The sequence below is a fragment of the Plasmodium gallinaceum genome (genome assembly GCF_900005855.1).
Source record: "Plasmodium gallinaceum strain 8A genome assembly, contig: PGAL8A_v1_65, whole genome shotgun sequence".
In the NCBI taxonomy this organism is placed as follows: Eukaryota; Apicomplexa; class Aconoidasida; order Haemosporida; family Plasmodiidae; genus Plasmodium; species Plasmodium gallinaceum.
Window position 1 is genome coordinate 1,436,661 of NW_021628225.1, and position 27,712 is coordinate 1,464,372.

Here is a 27,712-nt window from a genome sequence, read left to right on the forward strand (position 1 = left end):
TGAAAATGTCAGTAACTCTTCGTCAACATTTTTGGAAAACTAAACTATGTCCTTTACATATGGAAAATAGATGTAAAGAAGGAAATAATTGCGATTATGCTCATTCAATTGAAGATTTAAGATCTATTCCAGATTTGAAAAGAACTAAACTATGTTATAAGTTGTTAAAAGGAGAGAAATGCTTTAATAAAAAATGCAATTATGCTCACAACCAAGATGAATTAAAATCAGCACAAAATTTATTTGCATACAAATCTTCTATGTGTAAATTTGTGGCAAATAATACATGTTTAAATGGGTCTACATGTCGCTTTGCTCATTCAATAGATGAATTAAGAATTCCAAGAATTCCAGATATTTTATTAGAGAAGAACACACAAATAGATATGCAAAATAATTTAACTTGTATAGATAATAATGTAAATAAAATAAATAATAATGGAAACTACATAAATAAAGATAATAGCAATAATTATAATAATAATAACAATAATAATAATAACAATGATAGTTTTAATAAAAATCTTGATACGATGATAAATAATTTTAACGCATTGAACTTAATGAATGAATACAACAATGCAAATATAATGAAAAATATTAATAATAATTATGTATACAAAAATAATGGAGTAAATCATAAAGGTGAAAAAAAAAGAAAAGAAAAAATTAGAAATAAAAATAAAGATAAACAATTAAAATTAAAAAATTTTAATTATAACAAAAATGAGAATGATTTTAATAAGGACATAAATGTAATTAACAGTACACCTAATAAACATAATGATCAAAGAGAAAGAACTTTTGATAGCAATACAACTATATCTTCAAGCTTAAATTATATGGGTGAAGAAAAAAACAAGATAAATGAAACAAATATAAGTAACACATATGAAAGAGTTGATCTAAATCAATGCTATGGAAAAACAGAAGAAAATATTAGTAACTTTTCAGAAAAACACATAAATGATACTAAAACAAAAGGAAATAAAAGTAAAAACAAAAAAAAAAATAATAAAAACAAAGACCGTAGTGAAGGAAAAAATAGAGAAAATTCTGAAATGATAAATAATATGAATTATACAAATAATAGCGAATATATAAATGGTATGGAAAATCAAATAAACTATTTAGATTATAATTATGCAAATAATTTTCCAAATACATTATTATATAGTAAAATACCAATTAAACTTAATACATTTAATCCATATTTTAATTATAATCAACTAAATAGTAAAATGTGTAAAAATGAAGCTAATATGTCTAATCAGTATTCACAATATATAAAACCAAATGAATTTCTTATGTATGATCATCAAAACAACATACCATATATGCCAACTAATTATTACGCTAATTATTTATATTATTATCCCAATTCATGCAACTACGGACAATTTGCCATGATTGATAAAGTAAATAATAATATGAGTTGTGAAAATATAAATTATAATAAAAGCATAAACAAAAGTATAATAAATAAAACTATTCATGAAATAAAAGAAACAGATGAAGGTATAGAAGAAATAAATAATAAAAAAAAAGGATATAAAGAAGTTATAGATGATAAGGTAAATTATGAACAGACGTACAGTGGTGAAATGAATAGTGAAGAAATAAACGATGAGAATATAAATGATGAAGACGTAAATGAAGAAATATATTATAGTGAAATAAACGAGAAAAATGAAAATGATGAAGATATAAATGAAGATGATGCACAAGATAAAGTAATAAATGATGAAGAAATGAGTGATGAAGAAATGAGTGATGAAGAAACGAATGATGAAAAAACAAATAATGAAGAAACGAATGATGAAAAAATAAAAGATGAAGAAGTAGGTGAGGGAGATATAGATGAAGATGATGAACTAAGTGTAGATTATGTAAATGGAGATGAAGAAATACATAGTAATGAAAATAATATACAAAAAATATATGAAAATGATATAAATTATGAAGGAAACACAAGGGGAAATAATTACGAATATAATAGTAAGGAGATAAAAGAAAAAAGAGGAAACATTGAAGGAAATAAATACTCATATGTAAGAAAAATAACAAATAATAATGTAAATAACATCATGAATATAGAATATGGAGTGAATACAAATATGAATGATAGAAAAAACGAAGAAAATAAAAAAAAAAACTCTAATTTTTTAAGTGAAAATGATCTTATAAAACATAAAGAGAATATAAAGCAAATGAATACATATAATAAAAGAGAAAATAAACAAAACAAAAAAAAAATGTCAAGATTAGTTACATTAAATAATAAAAAAAAATCTTATAAAAAAGAAATATATATGAATAATCAAGAATATATTGACTATCAAAGAAATAATAGAAATATAAGCATTGAAAATGTGCAAGAATCAAAACCCTATGTAAATCCATCATCAGTATATAGTTATATTGTAAATGCAAATCCACAAAATATAAATTATGAAAAAAATATAATGAAACCATTATCTAATGATATGGAATTATATATTAACAAACAATATCCTATCAACCCATTAGCTAATGATCCGATGGTTTATAATTTAAATAATAGAAATTATGGTTACTATTATTGTGCTTACCCTCCTTCCACATTTAATGATGAAGTTTATTTAAATTAAAGTTTCTTTTAATGTGGGAAAATTAGTAAATTATATATATATCTGTATATATTAAAAATGAAATATACATATATATAAATACAATACTATAGGATAAAAAAAAAAAAAAATTAAAAAAAAATAGCATATACATTTTACTTAAAAGAGTTGTCTTTATATGTTAATTTTTTTTTTTTTCAAATTTATAATTTAAAATATATGTCCAATATAATTAATTTTTTTTTTTTTTTTTTTTTTTTTTAATTTAATGATTAAAAAAAATAATTTTAAATTTCATATGACTATTTCATATTTTCTTCTAGATTATAAAACTAAAATATAATTTTTTTTTTTTTTTTTTTTTTTTTTTTTTTTATAATAATATAGAAAGATACTTCACTTTTTGTTGTGTAAAATTGTTTAAAAGAGAAATTAAATATTTTATATTTGCAACAAATCTTTTAGTTATTGGTTTTTGAAAAAAAAATTAAAAATAAGTTGATATTATTCTTATTATGAATGAATTAAAAAAATAAAATTTAAAACAAATATTATATATCATGAAAATAAATATAAAATAAATATTTTTTGTGTTATAAAAATATATATAAAGTGTCTATAATAATTAATTTTCCCTTTTTTTTTCAAGAAACTACAATTTTATTTTTAAATAGTAAAATAAAAAGAAAAATACATGAATATATAAGATATATAAAAATTAAAAAAAAAGGTATGAAAAAAATAAAAAAATAAAACACTCATATTAGTTTATGTATTTTTTCTTTTATTCTTTTTATAAAATATATATATTAATTTAAATAGATATATTAATATTTTTATAGTTTTATCATACTTTTTTTTTTTTTTTTTTATTGATATGAATCTATTAGTTTTAATTAAATTTTATTTTTGTCTCTTTTTCCTTTTAAAATATTAGCTTTCTAAATTAACATATATGTACATTATCTTATTCTGAATATAAATCTTTTTTTGAAACAGTAGTTTTTATTTTGTTATGAATATTATTATTAGATTTATCAAAATTAAAAAAACTTGTTATATTTTTATTTAATTTGTTTTCGATTAAATCACTAATTTTTTTATCCAAAATTATATAATTCTTTTCTATGAATTTAAAATATAAATATCCTGCCCCTTGAAATGTATCACTATATAGCCAGAAAAAAAGTATCAATTTTATTTCATAATAAAATGGAATATAATTCATAAAATGTATTATTAATACACTTTCCATATAGGAATAAAATGAATATAAAATCCAATACGTTAAAAAATGAATATATTGAAGATTTTCCTCATTTATTTTCTCTTTTTTAAGTAAAAGTAAATTGTGGGTTTTTATTGCTGGACATATAATACATACTATTATATTTATTAAATGGATAATCTTTTTAGGAATAATATATAGCCCCATTTTGCTTTAAATAATTGAAAAAAAAAAAAAAATTTGAGAATTTTTTCAAAAATAAATATATTTTTGTTATTAATGAAGAATATCTTAAAATATTTTTAAAACTGAAAAAAAAAAAAAAAAAAAATACAAAACAGTTTTATTTAAAAAAAAAATAAAGGAAAAAAAATTATTATTTTATACATTTTTTTATAAGATACATATGCACATATTAAATTTAGGTTAAAAAACAATAATTTTATCATTCAAAAGTTAATATAATTCGTAAATATAAATTTATTCATACTTATATGTACTTAAACGTTTTTATGAATATTTTTTTTTCTTTTTTTTTTTTTTTTTTTTAATTTTACAAAAATATATATATATATTACCTTAAAAATTTCTAACAGTAGCTTTAAATTTTTCTATGCTTATGTATGTACAAATAATAACATTTACAGATTTATATTTCATATATATCTTAATTATTCTTATTTATATTTAAAAAAAATTTATTTTGGGGTATTATTCTTTTGTAAAAATCTTAACTGAATTATATGTAAAACTCTGAAACTTATTAAGTATTTCATTCAAGTTTCTTTCTTTTATTTTCTGTTTAAAAAAAATTTATAATTTTGTGTTTTTTTTTTTTTTTTTTTTTTCCTTAAGTATTTTAAAATTTTGTGTAAATAAATACAAATTATTTTATTTTTCACATTATATTTAAATTTTTAATTATATATATATTTATATATTTTTTTTTTTTTTTAAAATGTAAATCAGTTTTAGATCTAAGATTGTTACATTTTGTTATAATTATAAAATAAATTTTCGGAAAACAGGTTGCTTTTTCAATTAAGGAAAATTTTTTTTAGTTTTTTTTTTTTTTTATTTATTAAAAAAAGTAATTAAAAAATATTAATAAATATTATTTTTTAAAATTAATAAAATAATCTTTGTTTTTTTTTTTTACAATAAAAAAGGTGAAAATTTATGTAAATTTTTTTTTGTATTTCTATTTTTATGCAAGGAAAAAATAGATGTGTGGATACCAAAAAAATGAAAATAAAAAATTATAACATTAGGATTTGATAAATTAATTTTTTAAGTTAAAACAAGAAAATAGTATTGCCATTAATACTTTATTTTTTAAAAAAAATTAAGATAATTAAATATAAAAAAAAAATATATATCGAATATTTAATAAATGAACAAAAAAAAAAAAAAAAAAAAAAGTTAAATAGAAAATTAAGTATTTTAATGATTAAATGATATTAAATGTTTTAGTGGATTATATGAAGGTGATCCCACAAAATCGTCATTTTTTGAAGTAGGGAAGTATGATAAAATGTTATATTTTGTTAATCTAAAAATATAAAAACAATAAATTAAAAAAATAAAGAATAAATTCTTAGAATTTTTTTTTATTTATTTTTTTCATTTATACATTTTTCTTTTCTCTCCTTTTTTACAATTATATTCTGATTTTACAACAACACACACTTCTATGATATTTGAGCTATACAAAATATATAGAATATAGAAAATGAATAATATAAATAGGTTTTAAAATCATTTTAATTTTAGAACAATGGAATGAAAATATAGAATAATAATTTTAAAATAAAATTTATCAAAATTTTTAATGAAATTTAAAAAAAAACCTATAATTTTTATATGAATCTGTATCAAAGTACATGTGGTTACATAACGATTCACTAAGAAAGCTAGGAGTACTTAAATTAAGTTTTATTATATCACGACTGTAAATAGTAAAAAATAAATATTCTACGTCTATATATATATATATATATACATATATATTTAATAGTATATGCTGACAGTTAAATACCTATTTTCTAAATATAATGGAATTGGTGTAATTCTAGAAACAATATCAAAATTATTTTGTTTAGAATATTTCCATATTTTCTTATAACACTTTGAAGGAAAAAAAATTTTATTTATTTTTTTTTTTTTTATTATTATTTATATAAATAATTATTAAATTTTATGTAATTACTTGAAATATTTGATCTTTTTTTAATTCAAAATTAAAAGGAATATAATTTTTCATATCAACAACGTTATTTATATCACCGTTAGAGTTTCTCATTGTAGCTACAGATGAACTACATTTTAGTTGACCATCAACTAACATAAAAAAAAAAAAAAAAAAAAACAATTTTATAAATATAAATCATAAATATGTATTTTTTGAAATTACAAATTTATGAAAGAATTGAAAAAAGATAATATTGAAAAAAAAAAAAAAAATAACATAAAAAATATTTAAAAAATAGAACTATTAATTTTTTACCTAAAAATTTATAAGTATATATCTCTTTTTCTAATAGTAAAGTTAATAAAAACTCTCCATTACACTTATCCATTTTTAATTTCTTATTCATATCCCAATTTATAAAAGATCCAACTAAATATACCTCTCTTCCACCTTCACACCAACTGTATAAAAAATATATATTTTTATATATATATATATATAAAGAAATTCATTTATTTTATTTAATATTCTAACGAAAATAAGCATGGTATTAATTCTTTTTCATTTTTGAGATCCTTTTTAGTGTTTTGTGTGCTTAACATAATCAGGTAATATGTTTATAATAAAATACAAACTTGAACTATTTTTAAAATTAATAAAACATTCTTTTCATATATTTTATTAATTTTTTTCAATTTATGCTTTTCTTCGTAAATTTTTGATAAATATAAAAAAATACAAAAAAAAAAATTTGATAAAATAAAAAACATAAATAACTATCTTTAGTATTTTTATAAAGGTAACAAAATTTCATATATTAATTATAGATTTTAAATATTTATAATATTTAAATGATTTTATCTTGTTATTTTTTTCTTTTTTATATATTTCTAATTTTTATTATACAAGTATCTCTTTAGCCAATATAAATTTTTAATTATGTTTAAAAAACAGATACAAAAAAAAAATTTTGTTCACCTTTTAAAAATATAAAATTGTCTAAGTTTTTTTTTTTTTTATCCTTAAGATGGTATTTTTTTATATTCTATAATAGATTCCAAAATGTTTAAATTTAAGAATATTAAAACTTCATATATATGTAATTATAAAATTACTTAGTAAAATTTATTTGCGATAAATTTTTACAGTACTATTCATATACTAAAAAAAATATTCAAATTATAATCTTTTGAAATATTGACACATAATTTACCTTTTATATTATATATATGCTTTTTTTTTTAAAGAATTTTTTTGAAACAACATAATTAATTTGCTTTTCCAATTATGTATTTACACATTTTCATTTCTTTTTTCTTTAGTAAATATAAAAATATAATATTTTTTTTATTTTTCATGAATATATATTATTTAATTATTATTTATTTGCTTTTTATTTAATTTTCTTTCAGAAAAATTAAATATTTTATAACGATAAATTTAATATTACCGTAAAATTATATATGATCTAAAATACTTCAGTTATATGTTATACAATGCAAACAAAAAAAAAAAAAAAAAAAAAAAAAAAAAAAAAAAACTTTTCAGAACATTTTAAAATTTTTAATAATAAATTCTTAAATATTATTTTTTAAAAGAAAATGAGATTTCAAAAATTATGGTATAAAAAAAAAAAGAATTTGTAAGTAATTAAAAAAAAAAAAAAATTTATATATTCCTTTGGGTGCAAGCGAAAATTGTATTTTTATTTTAAAAAAAGGTATTTCTTTTTTTTTCTTATAAAAACCGTTACTTTTTTTTTTTAATTTTTAAAGTATAAAATGTTAAAATTAAAAATATTAATATAAAATATTTAACATAAAAAAAAGAAAAAAAGGTTAATTTAATTTTATATTTTTATAAAATAAAATCTAAGGATAAAAAAGAATAAAAAAAAATTTTAAAAGGATACTAATTATTATTATCATTGTAAAAAAAAAAGAATAAATTCAAAAGAGCAGGTTTTAGGTTTTTTAAATGTACCCCTTAGTCACCTTATATTAATATATGGTACATATATATATTTACGTATATTTATTTATATTAATATTTATATATTTATGTTCTTATTATTAATAATCTATTAAAGAGATATATAATACACTTTCACGTATATCCAAAAAAAAAAAAAAAAAAAAAAAAAAAAAATACTTTTATTTATATGAAGATGAGTAATTAAAAAAAAAAAAAACATAAAATTCATATAAAATTATAAGAAATAAAATAAATAATAAGAAATTTTTTTTTTTTTTTTTTTTATATATTATAATAAAATATAAACATAAAAAGAACAATTTTTTTTTAAAAAACTTGCTGAAAATTTAAAAAGAAAAAGAAATCTTTCCATTATTTCAAATTTTTTTTTTTTAAAATTAAGGTATTTAATAATATAGATATATATATATATACAATGTATTGAGATTAATAACATATATGAATGATTAAATATATATATAAAAAAATGTTAAATTATTATACATTACATTTTATTTAAATATTTGTATATATTAATTTTGAAAATTGAAATATTAAAGTGAATCTTTAAATAAAAAAATATTATTTTGTTTTCATAAGTAGAATCGTAGTTTTTTACAAAATTTAAATAAATAATTGCAAATATTATTAATATTTGTTTACCTATATATATAAACATAATTTATTTTCTCATTTATAAATTTCTTTTTTAAAAATAGGAAAAAAATGGGTCGTATGTACGGAAAAGGAAAAGGTATATCAAGTTCAACTGTTCCATACAAAAGAAAACAACCAAGTTGGTTAAAACAAAAACCATCAGAAATTGAAGATACAATAATTAAGTTAGCTAAAAAAGGACAAACTCCATCACAAATAGGTGCAACATTAAGAGATAATTATGGAATACCACAAGTGAAATCAGTTACAGGTAATAAAATTTTAAGAATATTAAGAGCACACGGAGTGGCTACAACTATTCCTGAAGATTTGTATTTTTTAATAAAAAAAGCTGTTTCAATGAGAAAACATCTTGAAAAAAATAAAAAAGATAAAGATTGCAAATTTAGATTAATCTTAACCGAATCAAAAATACATAGAATATCAAGATATTATAAAAGAAAAAAATTATTACCATCAAACTGGAAATACCAATCAAGCACAGCTAGCGCTCTTATTGCATAGATAAAAAAAAAAAAAAAAAAAAAAAAAAAAAAAAAAAATAATAATAATAATAAATTTTAACATATAATATTCATTTACTTTTTATTTTTAATGTGTATTTGAAATTTAAACTAAACTCCTGTATAAATTTTTAAGAATATAAAATTTATTTTCGCTTTTTACTCCGATTAAAAAAGTTAAAAGCATTCAAATTAATATAAGTAATTTAAAAAAAAAAAAAAAAATAGTTGGAAATACACACAAAAAAAAAAAAAAAATAAATAAATAATAATAAAATAAATAGTAAATAAATAAAATAAATAAAATAAAATAAAGTAATAAGTTAAATTTAAAAATGTGGATACAAAAAAAGAATATTGAAATCATTGAATATTTATTGTTTTCATGTAATAGCTTAAAAAAAAAATAAAATAATAAAACAACCATAAAAAAAAGGATAAATATATTGATAAATAATATTATTGTTAATATCTACTGCAATTATAAATTTCTTATGATTAAAATAACAATGGTAAAAATAATAGAGATATGAAATCTTCATTAAACAATTTTATTTTATGTTTTGTACTCAGCTATTTTTAGCTATTTGAACAACATCTTCATCAGCTAATTTGTGATCTATTATAAATGAAAGATGAATATAAAATTAAAAATTTTTTTTATACATTTTCAAAAATATATATTTTATTTTGAACTTACGTAAGTCAACTCTTTGAGGATTATGTTTAGTACTTCTCCCCCATACTAATGCAAATTTAAAATCCTTAATCATATCCTGAAAAAAAAATTTTTTTATTTTTATTTAATAATTTTTATATTAAAGTTCATATATCTAAAGGATAGAAAAAAAAAAAAAAAAAACTATTTATTATTACTTTATGAATTTGGTTAAGAACAGCTTCCACTGTTTGGCTTCCTAAATAGAAAAAAAAAAAAAAAAAAAAAAATATTATTTTATATTAAATGATATTAAAAGAAAATAGTAAAAATTTGCAATTCAAAAATAAATACAATTAGAGAAAAAAAAAATACATTCAGATAATTTTTTTCTTTTTTTTTATTTATTACCTCTTTGCCTAGTTAATGTAATAGGATTACTGAAATCAGGTTTTTCTTTACGAAGTTTTGTATATACTCTAATAATTTCTAATTTTTGAAATATATATTCCTTTAAAACATCTAAATTCCATGATTTGCTACTACTTATAACTATGGTATTATCACTACAATGATATCAAGAAATAAATATTTTCTAAATATATATGTGTATAAATAAAATAAAGATAAAAATTATTCATTTTCTTATTTTTATATATAATATAAAATAAAGAAAAAAAAAAAAAAAAAAAGCTCAACTAACTTAGAGGCAATGGAATTAATTTCTTTCAAAGGTAACATGTCTATTTTATTATAAATATAAATACATTTTATGTACTTTCTATTTCCTTCTATAACATCAATAAGATCATCTACCTAAGAATATGGAAAAAAAAAAAAATCATAAAAATATTTATACAAATATATTTTATATTTAATTCAATAATTGAAATTAATTACACTAGCATCTTCATTAAATAACAAATTACAATTGTGAATTTTATATTGATGAAGTATAGTCATTATAAGCTTGTTATCCATCTGTAAATAATATAAAGGAAAAAAAAAAAAAAAAAAATAAATAAATATAAAAAGTAAAAACAACAAAGAAATAAAAAGTAATTTATTATTTAAAATAATTACTTTAGTTAATGGGACAGTACTATTTATAACAATGCCACCAACTTTTTTTCTAGTCAATGTAATCTATAAATTATAAAAATAAAAAATTAATCTTTAATTTTATATATTTTTTAATTGTAATAAACAACAAAAATTCTAGTAATGTAGTATTATTAACAATAATTCTAATATTATTTACTCTTGGAGGTTCTTCATTTATTCTTATTCCAACTGATTTTAGTTCACTAAAAGAACAAAGATTCTTATTGTTAATAATATAAAATAAAAATTATTTGAAAGAATGAATATAAAAAATTTACTTTTCTAATTTTAATTTTTGACTATTATCTCTAGTTGCATCTAATATCATCAAAATCATATCACACGATTTTGCTACAGCTATAACCTTTAAAAAAAAAAAAAAAAAAATGTAAATTAACTTAAGAAAAATTTTTATTTTATCTTCTTTATTTCTTAACATATTAATTCTTTTATTTTATTTTATCTTATTTTATTTTTTTTTTTTTTTTTACTTGTCTTCCTCTACCACGACCTTCTGAAGCACCTTGAATAATTCCAGGTAAATCTAGCAATTGAATTTTAGAATCTTTATAATTTACTATTCCTGTAAAAAAAAAAAAAAATATATACATAAAGGATAATATTATTGTTATAAAACTAATATAACATTTTATATTAATAACCGGGTTTACAAGTTAATGTAGTAAATTCATAGTCTGCCACTTCTGATGTAGTGCTGGTGATTTTTGATAACAATGTCGATTTACCAACAGATGGAAACCCTATTAAGCATATTCTTGCATCACCTTGCCTATATATTGATAAAATTTTATATGATTTATTATTTAATTCCTTTTTTTTTTTTTTTTTTTTTTTAATTTTCCTTTGATAATTCACATAAATTTAGAATATTCTTTTTTTCTTTTTTTATAAACCTTTGTACATCAAAACCTTCCCCTTTTTTACCAGTCTTTGGAGCTTCTAGTAATTGTGATCTGAAATATTAATGCAAAAATTTAAAATAAAATAATTATCACAAGAATATATATATATATATATATATATATATATATATATATATATATATATATATATATATATATATATATATTATATAGGTTGTGATAAATATAAAAGAAATCTTATAATAAAATGTACTATACCTATACTTTGCTAATTTTGCTTTTAGTTGCCCTAAATGATACTATAAAAGCAAATATATAAATTTAAGATTAAGACAAAATAATATAAAAAAAAATAACCCAATATAAATCTTTTACATACTTCTGTTGCTTTATTTTTTTGGGTTCGGGCCATTTCAGCTTCAATTTCTTTGATTTTCTTATAAAAAAAAAATTAAAAATATATAATAGTATAAAAAAAAAATTACAATTAATGTATTTTCCTTTTTACCTCTAAAACTCCCATTTTTATTGAGAACAAAATACTACTTGTTAAAAAATTATCAAATAATTTAACTATATATATTAAAACAAAAAAAAAAAAAAAAAAAACTTAAGTTTACTACTTTCTTTTTTATTTTTTATGAACAACAAATTAAAAAAAAAAATTTTGATTTTATATATTCTTTTAAAACGATGTTGTAAATATATTTATTTTCATTTATAAATATTTAAAATTTTTTGTTTAAATGAGTAATTTTTTTTATTAAATTTGAAACATGGTGTTTTTAAAAAAATAATTAAAAAAAATTTCATGAATTCAATTATATTTTTAAATATAAAATTAAATTTTAATTTTAGAAAACTGAGAATTTATCTTAAAAATAAAAAAAAAAAAAAAAAAAAAAACAAATATTATTTTAAGAAAACAAAATTAAAATTTATTTTTAAAAATGTGAAATAAGAAAAAAAAAGAAAATTTTTTAATTTTATAAAATATATTGATAATTTATTAGTTTAATAGTTGAATATAACTTAGTATAAAAACAAATGTATATAAAAAATTTATTATAAAAATGTTTTTTTAAGAAAATATTCTTTTTAGTATTTCTTTATATTTAAAATTGTAATGTTTTATAATAAATCATTATGTGTATTTTTTATTAAAATATGTAACATATATATTTAAATTATATGATATTTGAAAAATTAATAATACATAACCATTTATTTTTATAAGAAAATATTTTATGTTTCTGTATGTTTGCTTATTGAGTTAAGCCATTCTTTAGTTAGAAATTCAATTTCATCATCTGGATGATCATTTAACTCAGAAAAAATTTGATATAGATCTTTTACAGAAAAAAGTAATTCTTTATAACCGATAGTTTCATATATATATTTCAAGGTTAAAATTATAGATATAATTATATTATTATTGTTATTATTTTTGAGTGATATTCTCATTGTCATAATCTGTATCTTTTCTGGGTCATTTAAATATAAGGAATAAAATTCCAACAAAATTAATTTTAGTAGGTCTAATAAAATAATAGAAGTCTGTTTCATATCAAAAAATTCACTATTTCTTACAATTTTTTCATTAATGGTATTTTTAAAATCGTCATTTATATGAATTCTCGGTAGATGAATAAAAAAATCAAAGCAGTTTATAACATTGTCAAAACATGTTTGATAAAATATGGCAGTAAAATTTTTCTGATTTTTTTTTTCATTTTTTAAAATTTCATACAAACAAAGTAATGTACAATAACCAAGTTCAAACCAATACCATTTACTTTTTGAGATATTTTTTCTAAACTTTGTTTTTTTTTCATTTTCATATTCATTGAAAAATTTATCTATTTCCCTATTTTCATCTTTATCTTCGTAATAATTACTATGTTCTTTTTCTTCTACTTCTCTTCCCATTTCACCTTGTTTAAATGCTTCACTTTTTAAGTTTTCAAAAAACTGTTCATAATTTTTTTGACATAGAATTAAACTAAATTTTATATTGTTAAGTAAATCAAATAAATACTTATTATTTTCACTCAAAACAGAACCAAAATTTTGGTATAATTTATAAAAATATAAAAAATATATTCTTTTTTCATATATTGTTTTGTATTGATCATATATATTTAAAGAATTCGATTCAAAATGCTTATTCTCAAAATTTAAAACTAGTTTCTCAAATAAATTTTCTAATGATGAAAATTTTAACTTAGACGAAGTATATACCAATGATGTTACTATATTTTGTTCTTCTACTCTCATATCAACTAATAATTGATTTTTTGATTTTTCTGAATTTTTTAAACAGTAATTATCATTATAACAATAAAAATCTTTAGTATTTAAGTACATTATATTCATCTTGTATTTTTCATAAAGAAGTGTGATATATTTGCAACAATTTTTTATATAGTTCTTTATTAAAGAGAATAATAATTTTAGTCCTATTCCCATAATTATATTACTATCGAAAATATTTTGAAAAATTATAAGATTTTGATAAATGAATAATGAATTATTAAGTACTACTGATTTTTTATATGAGTAAATTTGACTAGTATCTTTAAAATAATTATAAAATTTCCTGTAATATTTACTTAAATACTTAAAACAAATTTTAATATCGTTATTTGAAAAAATAAAAAATAAATGATATAAATTTATCTTTTTTAAAGGGTTTTCTATAATTTTACTAATATATTTAATTTTCTTTTCTTTGCTTAAATTATAAAAATTATTATTAAACACATTTTTTTCATTTAGTAAAATATATTTTGTGTTACTAAAAAATAAAACCTTCAGTAATTCAATCATTTTTTTTTTGGTGAATTGTGGAAAATTAATTAATAAAGAACATATGCATTTTAAAATTGTATTCAAATAATAATTATCTAATAGAAAAATTTGTTTAAAATCTTTTATTTCATTCATATATTTAATATAATCTATTTCTTTTAAATCATATTCTATTTCTTTTTCCTTCTTATCTTCATTATTATTATTACATTCATCATTAAAGCTATAATTAGAATCTACTGAATTTACATCAGATAAACATAACAATTCAACATTATTATCTAAATTATTACTATTATCCTTTTTATTTTCTTCGTCTTTTTCACTTAATATTTCACTATATTTGTTGTATGCATCATTTATCATATAGATTTCTAAATCGAAGATTTTATTTTTCTTTTTCATCTGATTACACTTTATATTATTGTTAACAATGTCTCCTTCTTTTTTATGGTCACGATCTTCACAACTTATTTTATTTTTTCTGTCAATATTATAAAATATATAATATTGCTCAAATAACCTTTTTAATATTTCATTTATTTTAGAAACAATTAAAATTATCATAGAATTATCCAATTTTATTTTAAATAATGATTTATTGAATATGTTATATATATATATTTCATTTAATGGAAAAATTCTTTTTTCTTTTTTTTCATATATGAAATGCATTATAGCATCAAATATATGTTTTGCGTCTATTTCATAATTTAATTTATGATTAATAAAAATTATTATCTGTTTAAATAAATTTTTGTAATTTATATAATTTAAGTGTACTAATTTATCTATTATAAATTCATAAAAATTGAAAACGTTTTGTTTTATAATATTATTTATATTATCATCATCTTGTTCTACCATAAGAACATTAAAAATATCATAAAGAAAATGTTTATTATTTTTAGAGCAATCCGTTTCATTTGTAATGCTTTTATTTTCTTTAAGTTTCAAGTATTTCTTACAACTTTCATTAAATTTCATAGAACCTTTTAATTTATTTAAATAAAATAAAAATTTATATAAGAATAAATTTTCAAAATAATAAATATTTTTACGTTTATTATTCACAATTTTATTTTTTCCTTCTGCAATTTCTAATATTTCTTTATCTTCTTCATTATTTTTATTTTCTAATATATCTTTTTTTATTCTATAATTATTTAAAATATAATAGAGTATAAAAGTATCTGTATTACGAAAAGAGAATTTCTTGAATAACACATTAAGTTTTCTATTAATTACTTTGTTTTTTGAAAAACAGAAGCAAAGAATAAAATTTTGAAAAGTTGAAAAATATACAAAATAAGAAATTGATTGAATACGTCTCTTATTTATTGTACTAATTATTGAAATTAATGTAATTATTTTTAAACATAAATTATGAATATTTTTCACTTTTTTTAAGTGTGGTTTAATATATTTTAATTTCATTTTTACATAATTAGGATATATAATTTCATCATCCTCACTATTCATTTCATTCCCTTTATTTCTATCTTCATTACACTCATCCTTAAGTAAATTATTCTTTTTATAATTGTAAGGACACAAATATAGTGATAGCAGTAATAGTAGATGATTATTAATACAATAATCGATATCACTGAAATAGTATACATTAAAAATTTCTACAATATAATTTTTGCAAGCATATATTTTTTCTAACTTAATTTTTATAATTAAATTTATAAGGCTAATTGATATAACATAAGAACTATAACTTTTATTGAAAAGAAAAATTAAATTATTAGTTAAAATAGTAAAATGCTTCAAATCAATTTCTTTTTTAAACACCTTATTAATCAAAGTGCACATAAATCCGAATATATGCAAGTGATAATATTTATTAATTTCTTCCTCATTCTCTACAAAATCTGCAATTAAATTTTTGTTATCCTTTTCATTACTATATTTAATATGATTTTCTTGTTCACAATTATAAGAAATATCTTCATCATCAATGATATTTTTACCTTCATCTTTTTTTTCATTATATATTAAAGGATCTTCGTAAATAGTAGGATGAATATTCAGAATTTTTCTTTTTTTTGAAAAATTGAAATCATGATAATCATTATTTTCTTCATATAGTTCCTTATTTATTCTTTTTTTATTTTCATCATATTTCTGTTGAGAACAATTATTTGATTCATGTTTTTTGTTAAAATTAATAAATAGCATTATTCTTCTTTGTATAATTTTATCAAAAACATATGCAAAGGGTTTTATATGAGAAGTAATATTTTCGTAAAAATAATTTATATTTTTACAAAAAAAGGAGATAATATATGTTAAGAAGTTGTTTTTAATTAATGAAAAATGATATTCTACTAAATCTGGAACGTCATATATGAGCCTACAAATATTTGTTACATATTTTATTAATTTTAAAAAAATACTGTCATTTGGTTGTAGATTATTTGATATTTTCCTAAAAATTCTTATATGACTATTTATAAAATGAACACAAGCGGAATTATTTTCTACCTTCCCATCAGATAAAGCATTAAGATATTTCAATATTTTAAAATAACTGGTTTTCGTATGTTTGATAATTTTTTTTTCTATAAATAATAATATTTTGTTTTTTTCTATAACACTTTTCACATTTTTACACATTAATAATATGAAATTGTCATCTTGACTCTTTTTATTTAAAAATATTCTTTTAAATATCATTAAATTACATATTTCCATTTTTTCTAAAGATAAACGTAAATTATTTTTGAATAGAGAACTTGAAGAAAAGTTTTTTATACACAATAATTGGATTGTTAATAAATTATTTTTATCATTTATTATAATACTTATGATAGATTCACATAATGTTTTAAGTTCTCTTCCTTTATCAAAATAATAATTTTCAAAAAGGTTTTCATGATATTTATAAAATCCTTTCAATTTTTGAAAATAATTTTTTTTAATATCTTCATTTCCTTCATCTAAAATATTTTTATAGTTAATTTTTTTAATTTTTTTATTAAATAATTTATTTTTTAATTCTTCCGAATTTGTATTTAGATTTTGTGTATTAATTGTTTTAAGTAGCTTTTTATTTATATAATCCCCTTTTTTATTTGATGATCTATTAATGACACTATTATTATCTATAAGAACGTTATCATTCTTTAAATTGTTTTTTTTCTTTTTTACGAATTTATTATCCAAAACATTCACATAAAAATCAATTAAATATAAAAAAAGAGATATATGTTCTACTTTAATTTGAGATTCACAACACTTTGCTAATATAAATTTATATATTTGAGTAATTTTATAGGGATATGAATTTTTTTGCATAATTATTTTTAAAAATATTAAAATTAAATCTTTATTTAAAAACTCTTCAACAATACTATTGTGAAATGTATTTGTATGAAAATTTAACAAAAATATATCAAAAAAATGTTTGTTTAGATAAGCAAATGCAAATAAATAATATTTTGATGATTCCCTGTATACATTTTTTCGTGAAGATAAATATTTTGAAGATGGCAGAAAACATCTATAATCAAAAGAGTAGTCGTCACTTAACGATTGGAATGAAATTTCGTTTTCTTCTATGCTATTATTTTCCTTATTTGGTTGATTACTTTTTTTATTATTTTCTATTTTATCTATATCATTATTATCTTCATTTTCATCATTTAAATTGTTATTATAATAATTGTTATTATTATCACAATTATCTTTATCTTCATTAATTATATAATTACCATCATACTCATTATTATCGTTTGGAAAACTTAAATTATTTAAGAAGTTCATATTATTCTCTTTGAAGACTTTATTTATGACGTTATAATTTATAAGATATGTTTTATTAAAACTCATTTTTTTTAACAACTTCCACATATATGTAATACGACCAGAACTATCAACATCTGGTATAGTATGAAGCATTATAGATATAATAAAAAACTTATAAAAAATTTTTATATCTAATTTATTACAATTTTTTAATATTTTTTTATATAATTCTATAACAATACCGATAAACATGTTATTATCTTTTATAAACTTTTTAAAATTATCAATTTTAAACAAATTAAAAAAGGAATCTACTGTATCTAATACAAATCTTATATATGTTTCATTTAAATAGAAAATATTAATATATTTGTAATAAAGAAAAGAAGCTAATGAAACATCAAAATTAACGAACAATAATATGCTGGTTTGAAATGTTTCTAATATACCAATATATATATTATTTTTAATATCTGATTTAAGATAATTGATATCATCCATGTTTTTTAATAGAATATTAAAAATTTTTAATAGAAAAAACTTTAATTCCTTTTTTTCAGATTTCTCAATTTTTTTATTTTTATCTTTAATGTCTTCTATGTTATTTAACTGCATAGAAGATTCTACATGATCATCTTTGTTTCTTAAATTGTGCATTTCTTTTATATTCATTAAATAGCTTATGTTTAATTTTGAAAAATAATACATTATTCTAAATAAGATAAGTGCTTTAAATGGTGAACTATATTTTATTAAAATTTTAATGTTTTCAAATCGATGATATTTTACTTCATTTTCAAAAAATTCATCAAAATTATAATATTGTATATTTTTTAATTTTAATAAATAAATGAAAAAAGTTTTTACTAACTTAAAATTTTCTTCTTCAATATTTCTTGAAAAATATGAATGCTCAGGATAAAAATGATGATTGGTTACGCAGTCATATATAATGAAAAAGAAGGAGAAGTTAAAATTAATAAATTTTTTAAAAAACTTATCATCCTTTAATTTTTTATTATTTTTCATTTCCAATTTTTTCAATTTAATCATAAATAATTGTATGTAGAATTTTAAAAATATTTTATTTCTTTCTTTATCCAGTTCACAGAATTTATTAAATTTCAATTCTTTAAATGAATTAAAAATTATTCGGTATAAATATTTTTTTGAAGGAAAAAAATATAATAATTCTTTTTCATATATTTTTAAATAATCAATAAATTGTATTTTGCTTTTTTTTAATAAAAGAATAACTTTGAAATATAAACACTTTATATATTTTTTTGATTTTAAATAATTAGTTCCCTTTTTTATTAAATCAAGATTGAAAGATTCATCGAAAATCTCTTTCTTATCATCATCATTTGAAATTTCTAATTTTTTTTTATGCTCATAAATGAATTTAATATTTTTAAGTGCTTCTTCAACAATTTCATCATTATTAAAATCTACATTATCAAAATTTATGGAATTAAATATTTCTATATTAGTTAATTTATTATTATATATATTAATCAATTCTAATAATTTTTCGTCTATTTTACTATATATTTCAAATAATATTATCTTTTCTTTAAATAATATATTATTTTCTTTGATAAAGTATTTAACAATTATATTAAAATCTTCTTTGCATATATTATTATTGTTTCTCTTTAGCAACAATTCAACAGCTTGAATTTTTGATTTATTTTTTTCTCTTTCTTCTTCATCTTCTTCTTGTTCTTCTGCTCTCTTAATTAAAAATATATAAAATGATATTAAGTTAATTATAAGGATAATATTAAATATATAAATATTCTTATTAAGTAAATTAGTAAATATATCAACAATAATAAAAAAATCTAACTCCAAAGAATAAGTTTTAATCAGTATATGTTTAATTATATTATCAATAATTTCATATACATCTGCTTCACAAAATAAATAAAGAAGTTTTATTATTAAATTTTTTTCCTTTATTACATAATTTATATTATTATTGAAATAATCTTGTTTATTTTCTTTTACAAAATTAATAATATTAAGAAGGTTTTTTTCATTCTTTTTGGTTTTATCGTCTGTTTTATTTTCTCCATTTTTTTTTTCCTCATCTACTGTTTTTTCTTCTTCATTAGTATACTTTTTAAAAGATATTTTATAAGAATATTTATATATTATATTTAACAAAATAATTAAGCATTTTACAAATTCAGCACAGTGTGATTGATCTATTACTTGTTCATTTAATAATAAGAAATCTTTTTCAAATAAAAAAATCTTACTTTTTAAAAAAGTTAAATTTACATCTTTTTTGCATTTATTTATAGAAATTTCAAATATATCCAAAAAATTTTTAAAAAGTAGAGAACAATTATATAATCGTAAAATATGAATTTCTTTAGTCTCTTTGAAAGGATCTAGTGAATCTTCATTTTTTATAGTATATATATGATTTAATGAATTAAAAGAACATTTTCCTATTTTTATTAATACTAAAAATATATTGCAATAAAATTCAATTATATGAAATGGCATATCAATATAACTATTAACAATTTCATATGTGATTGAAATAAAAAAATCTATAAAAGGAATATGCGTTTCGATGTTTTGGATAACTATCGTACAATTAATTAAATCTATTAAATATTCAAATAATATTTTATATATACTAATATTTTTTTTTATATTTTGAATGAAAACAGATTTATCCAGTCTTTTTAATTCATCATGTTTGTAGTTATTAATAAAATAGAATGGAGACTGTTTTTCTATAAATATAATTTCTATAATGTTTTTTAATTCTAGTAAAAAAATATTAGGTAAAATACATAGTATAATATCTTGACTACATTTTATGTTAATTTCATATTTATATATTAAAAATTCAATCAATATTTTTATTTCTTTCTTATTTGTATACACAGAGCATAGTTTTAAAAATAATTTTATTTTTTTAAAAATAATTTTTTCTTCTTCTTCTGTTAAAAACTCACGATGTTTTAAATAAAGTTCTTTTTCTCCTTTTTCATTTTCATCATAAAAATAATTCAAAATATCACCCTCTTCAAGTAAAAATAAATTGTCAAACTCGTTAAAAGATTTGTTTACACTTTTCAAATTATTTAAGCATTTCTTTATAGATTCTATATGTAACGATGTTAAAATAAAGTTTTTGTAAAAATTTTTAAATAATTTATATTTACTTCTTGTTAATTTATCTATATTTTTATCTTCAAATACGTTTACATTCTTCTGTACTTTTAAGTCTTTTAATTGTTTGCTTAACATTTTGTATGGATAAAAAAAAAAAAAAAAAAAAAAAAATAAAGCTATGGATATTTATTAAGAAAAATAGTTCTCATAATTTTTAATTTATTTTTTTAATTATTCTTTATAGTTAATTATAATAATTATTTTTTTATTAGTATTAATAATATATTTTTTTAATTTTAATTTTCATGTATTTTATTTTTTTTTTTTTTTTTTTTTTTTTTTNTTTTTTTTTTTTTTTTTTTTTTTTTTTTTTTTTTTTGGTTCTATATTTTAACAAAATAAAATATACATAAATGTTAATATATTAAATATTTTTTGTACTAAATTAAAAATTCAAACAACATAAATAAATTTAAAAAAGAGATAAATAATAAGCAAATGTAATGTGAAAAAATATAAATGAAATAAAATAAAAAACAAAAAACATTCATAGATCTTTTTATATGTTAAAATACAATTACAATTTAAAAAAAAAAAAAAAGTAAAAATGTAATAATAAATTTATATAAAAAATGGTAAAGATTTTTTAATACATAAAACAAAAATATAAATTTAAATTAAATAACTTAATAATTACATTAAAAAAAAAAAAAAAATTTAAATTATGAAATAATAAAAAATATATTATATATATTATATTTTTATTATTTTATTTTTATTTTTTTTTTTGTTCATATAGAATCATGTTATTTTTGAAAGGCATTTTTATTTGAAAAAAAAAAAAAAAAAAAGTTAACATAAATTATATCTATAATTTAAATAGGTAGGTTTTTTGTGAATTAAAATAAATCACATATTTCAAGTAGTATATGTTTTTCAGTTGTATAAATATAATACTAACTTTTACTTTCATATTTGTAATATACAACTAATAAAATATGCTTAAATACTTTTTTTTAATTTTAACATATATATAAAATGTAAAGAAACGAAATTCTTTTTTTATAACAAAAGAAATGCCTATATTTATAGAAGAAATAGATAATTTAATTTATTGGAATAACAAATGTCATAAGTTATAAAAAGGAGTAATTTATATATTTTTGAAATGATTACATCTCTAAAAAAAAAAAAAAAAAAAAAAAAAAAATAAGGAAACTGTATTAATGATTTTAGAGTAAAATTTTAATATTTAAAAATTTTTGTACATTAAGTATTTTTTTGTTCCTTTTATTTTTTTATATGTTTATTTTACTTTTTTATTTATCAAAATATATTTAATATTTATTTCTTTTTTTTTTTTTAAAGTACAAATAATACTGTAGATATTTTAGTATTTGCATTTTAGCATTTTTATTAATTTGAAATATAAAAAATTCATAAATAGTTGCTCACATTGTCTTGTTATTATGAAGGAAAACAAATATAAAAAGTGTAACAATATATTTTAATAGTTATTTAAAAGTATAAAAAGAAATATTAAGAAATATTAAGAAAAAAAAAAAAAAATTACAATAAAAATAATTTATAAAAGAAAAATATTATTCATAAAAAAGAACAAAAAAAAGTCTTTAAAAAGATATATAATTAACTATTTTTATTTATTGAATTTATTATTTTTTTTGAAAAATAATAGTATTTTGGTTTCAAAGATAAGAGGATTATATATATATATAGATATTTTAATAATCTTATTAGGACAACTGTTTTTTTATGAAAAGGGAAATGCTATATTATGCTATATTAATTATAATGTTTTTTTTTTTTTTTTTTTTTAAAGTTATAATGAATTAAGGTAATTCTTACATTTTATAAAATTTTTATCATTTTGAATTTTGTTTAGAATAATTCTTGCAAGTTCACAATCAAATTGAATAGCATGTATTAGGTGTGAAAAATAAGAAAAATTACTTTCACTTCTAAGAATTCCCATAATAATTAAATGAATATTTTCCTTATAAAAAAAAACGTTTGTTTTATAATATAGAAAAGCTTCAATAGTCATATGTTTATTCTTAAAATAAGGATTATATCCAATAGATATAACAGTTTTATAAATTTTATTTTTTAATTTAGAGATACCAAAATATATTCCTGGCATTATATCAACATAAGCTAAATTAGAACTTGATATATTAGCTGTTGGAAGATTTAAATATTTACTCCCTCTCCCAAATCCTTTTACTACTTCTCCATATATATAAATATATTTTTTAAATATGTAAAATATTCTCCATGATAAAATATCTTCAGTTAAATTGCAATTTCTTAAAAAAGGATAAACAACATCATTATATTTATTAGATATAGAATCAGAATAGTCAGATATAAAATTTTCTTTATGTATAATATTCCAATTTACGTCATCACAATTAGAAGTTTTTAATGAATTTTTCCCAACAGCTATTTTGAAAAATCCGCTTTTTTTTGCTTGATTTATGAAACATTCACGATTACTAAACACAAGGAAATTATTATAATTTTTTAAATTTAATTCTTGAAATGAATCTATTACTTTATAGCAATTTTTAAATTTTCTAGAAATTTTAAACCATTTAAATAATAAATTCGTCAAATATTTATTAGAAGTGTAAAATATAAAGAAATATTTTTTTTTTTTTAAGAAAGATAAAAAATTATAAACTCCTATATGTAATTTAGACAATATTATTATCCTATATAAATTTTTTATCTCTTGAATACATTCTTCATCTTCCTTATGTACTTTTTTAATACATCTTAAATTTAAAAAATCATCAAAATTTTTTAATTTAAGATTAATATTATTATAATTTATTAAAAACCTTTTCTTATTAACATTTGGAAAGGTATTATTTAATTTATAAGTACTATAAAAAGAATCATCTTTCACCTTTTTTTCATTATCATAACTACACTTATTTTCATAATAATCTGTTTTTTTATTTTTAGAATTATTACTTAAATCACTTTCACAATAGTTATCTAAAGTAAAATTTTCAACTGAAGATGAATTTTTTTTAGTATCTCTGTTTGTTATGTTAATAAAGCAAATTTTTGATTGATTTATATTTTCCATATTATTATAATTATTATTTTTTATTAGATTCTGCATCAAATCATTTATTTCATTATTTATAAATATTTCATTATATTCATTTTTATCAATTTCTTCATTTAAAGAATTTGTTATTTCACAGTTTTTTTTCTCTTTTTGTTCATTAATATTGGAAACTTTTCTATCACCATTTTTTCCTATATAATTTTCATTTTCATCATTTACCTTTATTTTATTAGTTTTATAATTTAATTTTTTATTAAATATAAGATCATAATATTTTTTTATTACACTGTGCAAATAATCAAATAAATTTAAATTTTTGTCTATGTTGTTTAAAAATATTTTTAACATAAAAATGCAAATTATTTTTTTCCTTTCATCAATATTCTTATCTATCTGATTTCCTGTTTCTATTGTGTTTTTATCTCTTAATAAATTCGTAAATATGTTTTGTATATATGTAGTAATAGTACTACTGTAGTTAATTATATAATAATCAGCATCTATAAAAGCAATATTTTTAAACTTTTTTGTATCCATATTTGCTTATAGTCAAAAGAGTAAAAAATTAAAACTAAAATTGGAAAGAAATGGAAAAATAATTTCTCAGAACTGTAATTTTTTTTTCTTTTAATTTTTTTTTTTTTAAATAGAAAGATTTCAAATTTTTTTAATTTTTTGGTCTAAATAAAATATACGAAAAAATTTATAAATTAACTTTAAAAAAAAATATTCAATGTATATAATTGTTAATTCAATGTATATAATTGTTATCTATATATATTGTAAAAAAAAAATTTTTATATTATATATATGTAAAATTTATATTTTCATTGTAAACATAAGTAATAAAACATGATTAATAAAAAAAAAAAAAAAAAAAAAAAATATATATATATATATATATATCTCCTTTTTTTTCTTTTAAATTAAAAATTTAAATCATTTTTATATAACAAAAAATGATAAAAATGCACTAAATTTTTTTAAAAAAAGTTGTAATATCCGCATAAACATTTTTTTTCCCATTTTTATCTTTTGCTTTATTTTCTTTTTTCTTCAATTTACTTAATTTCTTTTCTTCTATATCATAATCATATTCCTTTTTATCTTCTTCACATAAATCAAATAATGATTCTTTTAAAATAAAAAAAAAAAAAAAATATTAAATTATATTTTATTTATTAAAAAAAAGAAAAAAAATTCTAATAATTTAAAAAAAAAGATAGGGTAAAAAGGAATATTTTGACTCTTTTGAGGTCAATTTTATGTTTCCTTATTAAATAGATAAAAATAAATTATACCTTCATTTTCATCATCTTCAAGAAAAAATGTGTTAATACCTTCATCTTTTAATAAATACAAACAATCTATATATATTATAAAATAAAAACATCATAAATTTTATATTTCATATATATATATATAATTAATTAAATAAAATAATTTTCACTAAAAATTATTAGTTATATTTTGAGATATAAATAATAGCTATTTATATTTTTGAAAAACCTTCAAGAAATTTATATTTTATTCCTTCCCTTTTTATGCACGAAACTAAATAAATATTAAAAAGAAAATATATATACATATATATATATATATATGCAATTAATAAAAGTTTATCATTATTAAAAAAAAAAATTCTTATAAGAATTATTTTAACTTATATCAAGGGTTGTTATATATCGGGAGGAATTTTTTTCATTCTTATATTCAATAGTTTTGTTAACTAACTCAATTAAAAACATAATCTATTAAAAATAAATATTAAATATATGAGGATGTTATAGGAGAAATTTATATTTTATACATCTAACCACTGCTTTTTGAAAAATATTAATAGCTTCATTATTAATCTAATAAAAAATGAATAAAAACGTTATAATTATTTAACAAAAAAAGAAAAATTGCATATTATTTAAAAAAAGGAAATATAGTCAAAGTATTTTCCATACCTTTTTGACATTATTATTCAAATGCATAATTTTCTGAATTTTCATAATAGGAAATTTAGTAAAGTTTTGCATATTCCTATTAAAAATAAAAAAGTTAGTTATATATTCCTCATTACCAATTTTATACTGTATAATTTACATATTAAAAAAAGGGGTTTATTTTAATTCTTTTTTTATAACATACGTAACACCAGACATGTCATTTTTTTGAAGATTTTGCTAATTTATAAAATTCATTAGAAAAAAATAATATTATTGAATTTATAAAGTTGTATATATATATATATAAATATATTTTTCTTTATTTTTTTATATTCAGCATATACCCATTCCAACAATTCTTCATTATATTTTGATTTTAAAATTTGAGCTTGTTCTTCATATTTCTAATGAGTAAAATAATTATATATAATAATTTGTTAGTCATAAAAATAAAATTTTTTTTAATAATTTATTATATATATATATAGACATATATTTTTTTTTTTTTTATTTTCTTTTTAAATAATTAACATTTCTTTCCTCTTCAGACAAAGATTTCCATTTATTACTTAATTCTTTTTGAATATCAGTTATTTTTATCTTATATAAAAAAGGTAAATAGGAAATATTTCAATTATATTAATTTGAAATATAAATATTAATAAAATTGCATTGTATTATAAAATTTATAAACAATATAGACTTTTTTTTTTTTTTTTTTACTGTTGCTTTATTAGATTTTTCTAATAAAATGTTTTTAACATTATCTCTTTCATAATTACAAAAAATTAAATAGGAAGATGGAGGTACTTTAGGTTTTTTTCTTTAATATAGGATAAAAAAAAAAAAAAATAATAAAATAATAAAATAATAAAATAATAAAATGAAATAATATTAAAGTATTTTTTTCATCTATATTATATATGAGGAATTTTAACTATCTTTATAAATTTATTTCTTATAATATTCCAGAAATTATACCTGTCCATTTCATTTAAATTGAATGAAAGTCTTAAAAAGAAATATTTTGAAGAATATTCAAATAATAATACATTATAATTTTTTATAATTAATGAAATTTTTTGTTATTTATATATTATTTTAAAGAAGAAAAAAAAAAAAAAAAAAAAAAAAA

General features: G+C 16.8%; 8 protein-coding genes across 8 annotated transcripts; 2 read left to right on the forward strand and 6 right to left on the reverse strand.

The window, feature by feature from the left end:
* Positions 1–5: 5 nt before the first annotated feature.
* Positions 6–2,630, forward strand: PGAL8A_00165100 (zinc finger protein, putative; the record flags this gene model as incomplete). Its single annotated transcript, XM_028675208.1, has 1 exon — positions 6–2,630. The coding sequence occupies one exon, from the start codon at positions 6–8 to the stop codon at positions 2,628–2,630; it is 2,625 nt and encodes an 874-aa protein (XP_028526763.1).
* Positions 2,631–3,576: 946 nt separating this feature from the next.
* PGAL8A_00165200 (HVA22-like protein, putative) lies at positions 3,577–4,044 on the reverse strand (the record flags this gene model as incomplete). The annotated part of the gene is made up of 1 exon (XM_028675209.1): positions 3,577–4,044. One exon carries the CDS (start codon positions 4,042–4,044, stop codon positions 3,577–3,579), a length of 468 nt encoding a protein of 155 aa, XP_028526764.1.
* A 1,236-nt stretch (positions 4,045–5,280) lies between these two features.
* Positions 5,281–6,630, reverse strand: PGAL8A_00165250 (5'-AMP-activated protein kinase subunit beta-1, putative; the record flags this gene model as incomplete). The annotated part of the gene is made up of 7 exons (XM_028675210.1): positions 5,281–5,389; positions 5,471–5,542; positions 5,688–5,786; positions 5,876–5,964; positions 6,047–6,177; positions 6,344–6,489; positions 6,563–6,630. The coding sequence occupies 7 exons, from the start codon at positions 6,628–6,630 to the stop codon at positions 5,281–5,283; spliced, it is 714 nt and encodes a 237-aa protein (XP_028526765.1).
* Positions 6,631–8,728: 2,098 nt separating this feature from the next.
* Positions 8,729–9,184, forward strand: RPS15 (40S ribosomal protein S15, putative; the record flags this gene model as incomplete). Its single annotated transcript, XM_028675212.1, has 1 exon — positions 8,729–9,184. One exon carries the CDS (start codon positions 8,729–8,731, stop codon positions 9,182–9,184), a length of 456 nt encoding a protein of 151 aa, XP_028526766.1.
* A 568-nt stretch (positions 9,185–9,752) lies between these two features.
* Positions 9,753–12,352, reverse strand: PGAL8A_00165400 (GTP-binding protein, putative; the record flags this gene model as incomplete). The annotated part of the gene is made up of 15 exons (XM_028675213.1): positions 9,753–9,802; positions 9,884–9,947; positions 10,060–10,100; positions 10,253–10,407; positions 10,545–10,657; positions 10,742–10,822; positions 10,925–10,987; positions 11,103–11,148; positions 11,224–11,309; positions 11,437–11,528; positions 11,608–11,735; positions 11,860–11,919; positions 12,088–12,128; positions 12,209–12,265; positions 12,338–12,352. The coding sequence occupies 15 exons, from the start codon at positions 12,350–12,352 to the stop codon at positions 9,753–9,755; spliced, it is 1,092 nt and encodes a 363-aa protein (XP_028526767.1).
* Positions 12,353–13,074: 722 nt separating this feature from the next.
* Positions 13,075–21,672, reverse strand: PGAL8A_00165500 (conserved Plasmodium protein, unknown function; the record flags this gene model as incomplete). The annotated part of the gene is made up of 1 exon (XM_028675214.1): positions 13,075–21,672. The coding sequence occupies one exon, from the start codon at positions 21,670–21,672 to the stop codon at positions 13,075–13,077; it is 8,598 nt and encodes a 2,865-aa protein (XP_028526768.1).
* Positions 21,673–23,377: 1,705 nt separating this feature from the next.
* Positions 23,378–25,177, reverse strand: PGAL8A_00165600 (riboflavin kinase / FAD synthase family protein, putative; the record flags this gene model as incomplete). The annotated part of the gene is made up of 1 exon (XM_028675215.1): positions 23,378–25,177. The coding sequence occupies one exon, from the start codon at positions 25,175–25,177 to the stop codon at positions 23,378–23,380; it is 1,800 nt and encodes a 599-aa protein (XP_028526769.1).
* A 436-nt stretch (positions 25,178–25,613) lies between these two features.
* On the reverse strand, positions 25,614–27,566 carry HMGB4 (high mobility group protein B4, putative; the record flags this gene model as incomplete). Its single annotated transcript, XM_028675216.1, has 11 exons — positions 25,614–25,774; positions 25,942–26,007; positions 26,150–26,194; positions 26,304–26,391; positions 26,458–26,496; positions 26,596–26,671; positions 26,780–26,814; positions 26,922–26,981; positions 27,109–27,177; positions 27,301–27,400; positions 27,559–27,566. The coding sequence occupies 11 exons, from the start codon at positions 27,564–27,566 to the stop codon at positions 25,614–25,616; spliced, it is 747 nt and encodes a 248-aa protein (XP_028526770.1).
* Between the last annotated feature and the right edge of the window lie 146 nt (positions 27,567–27,712).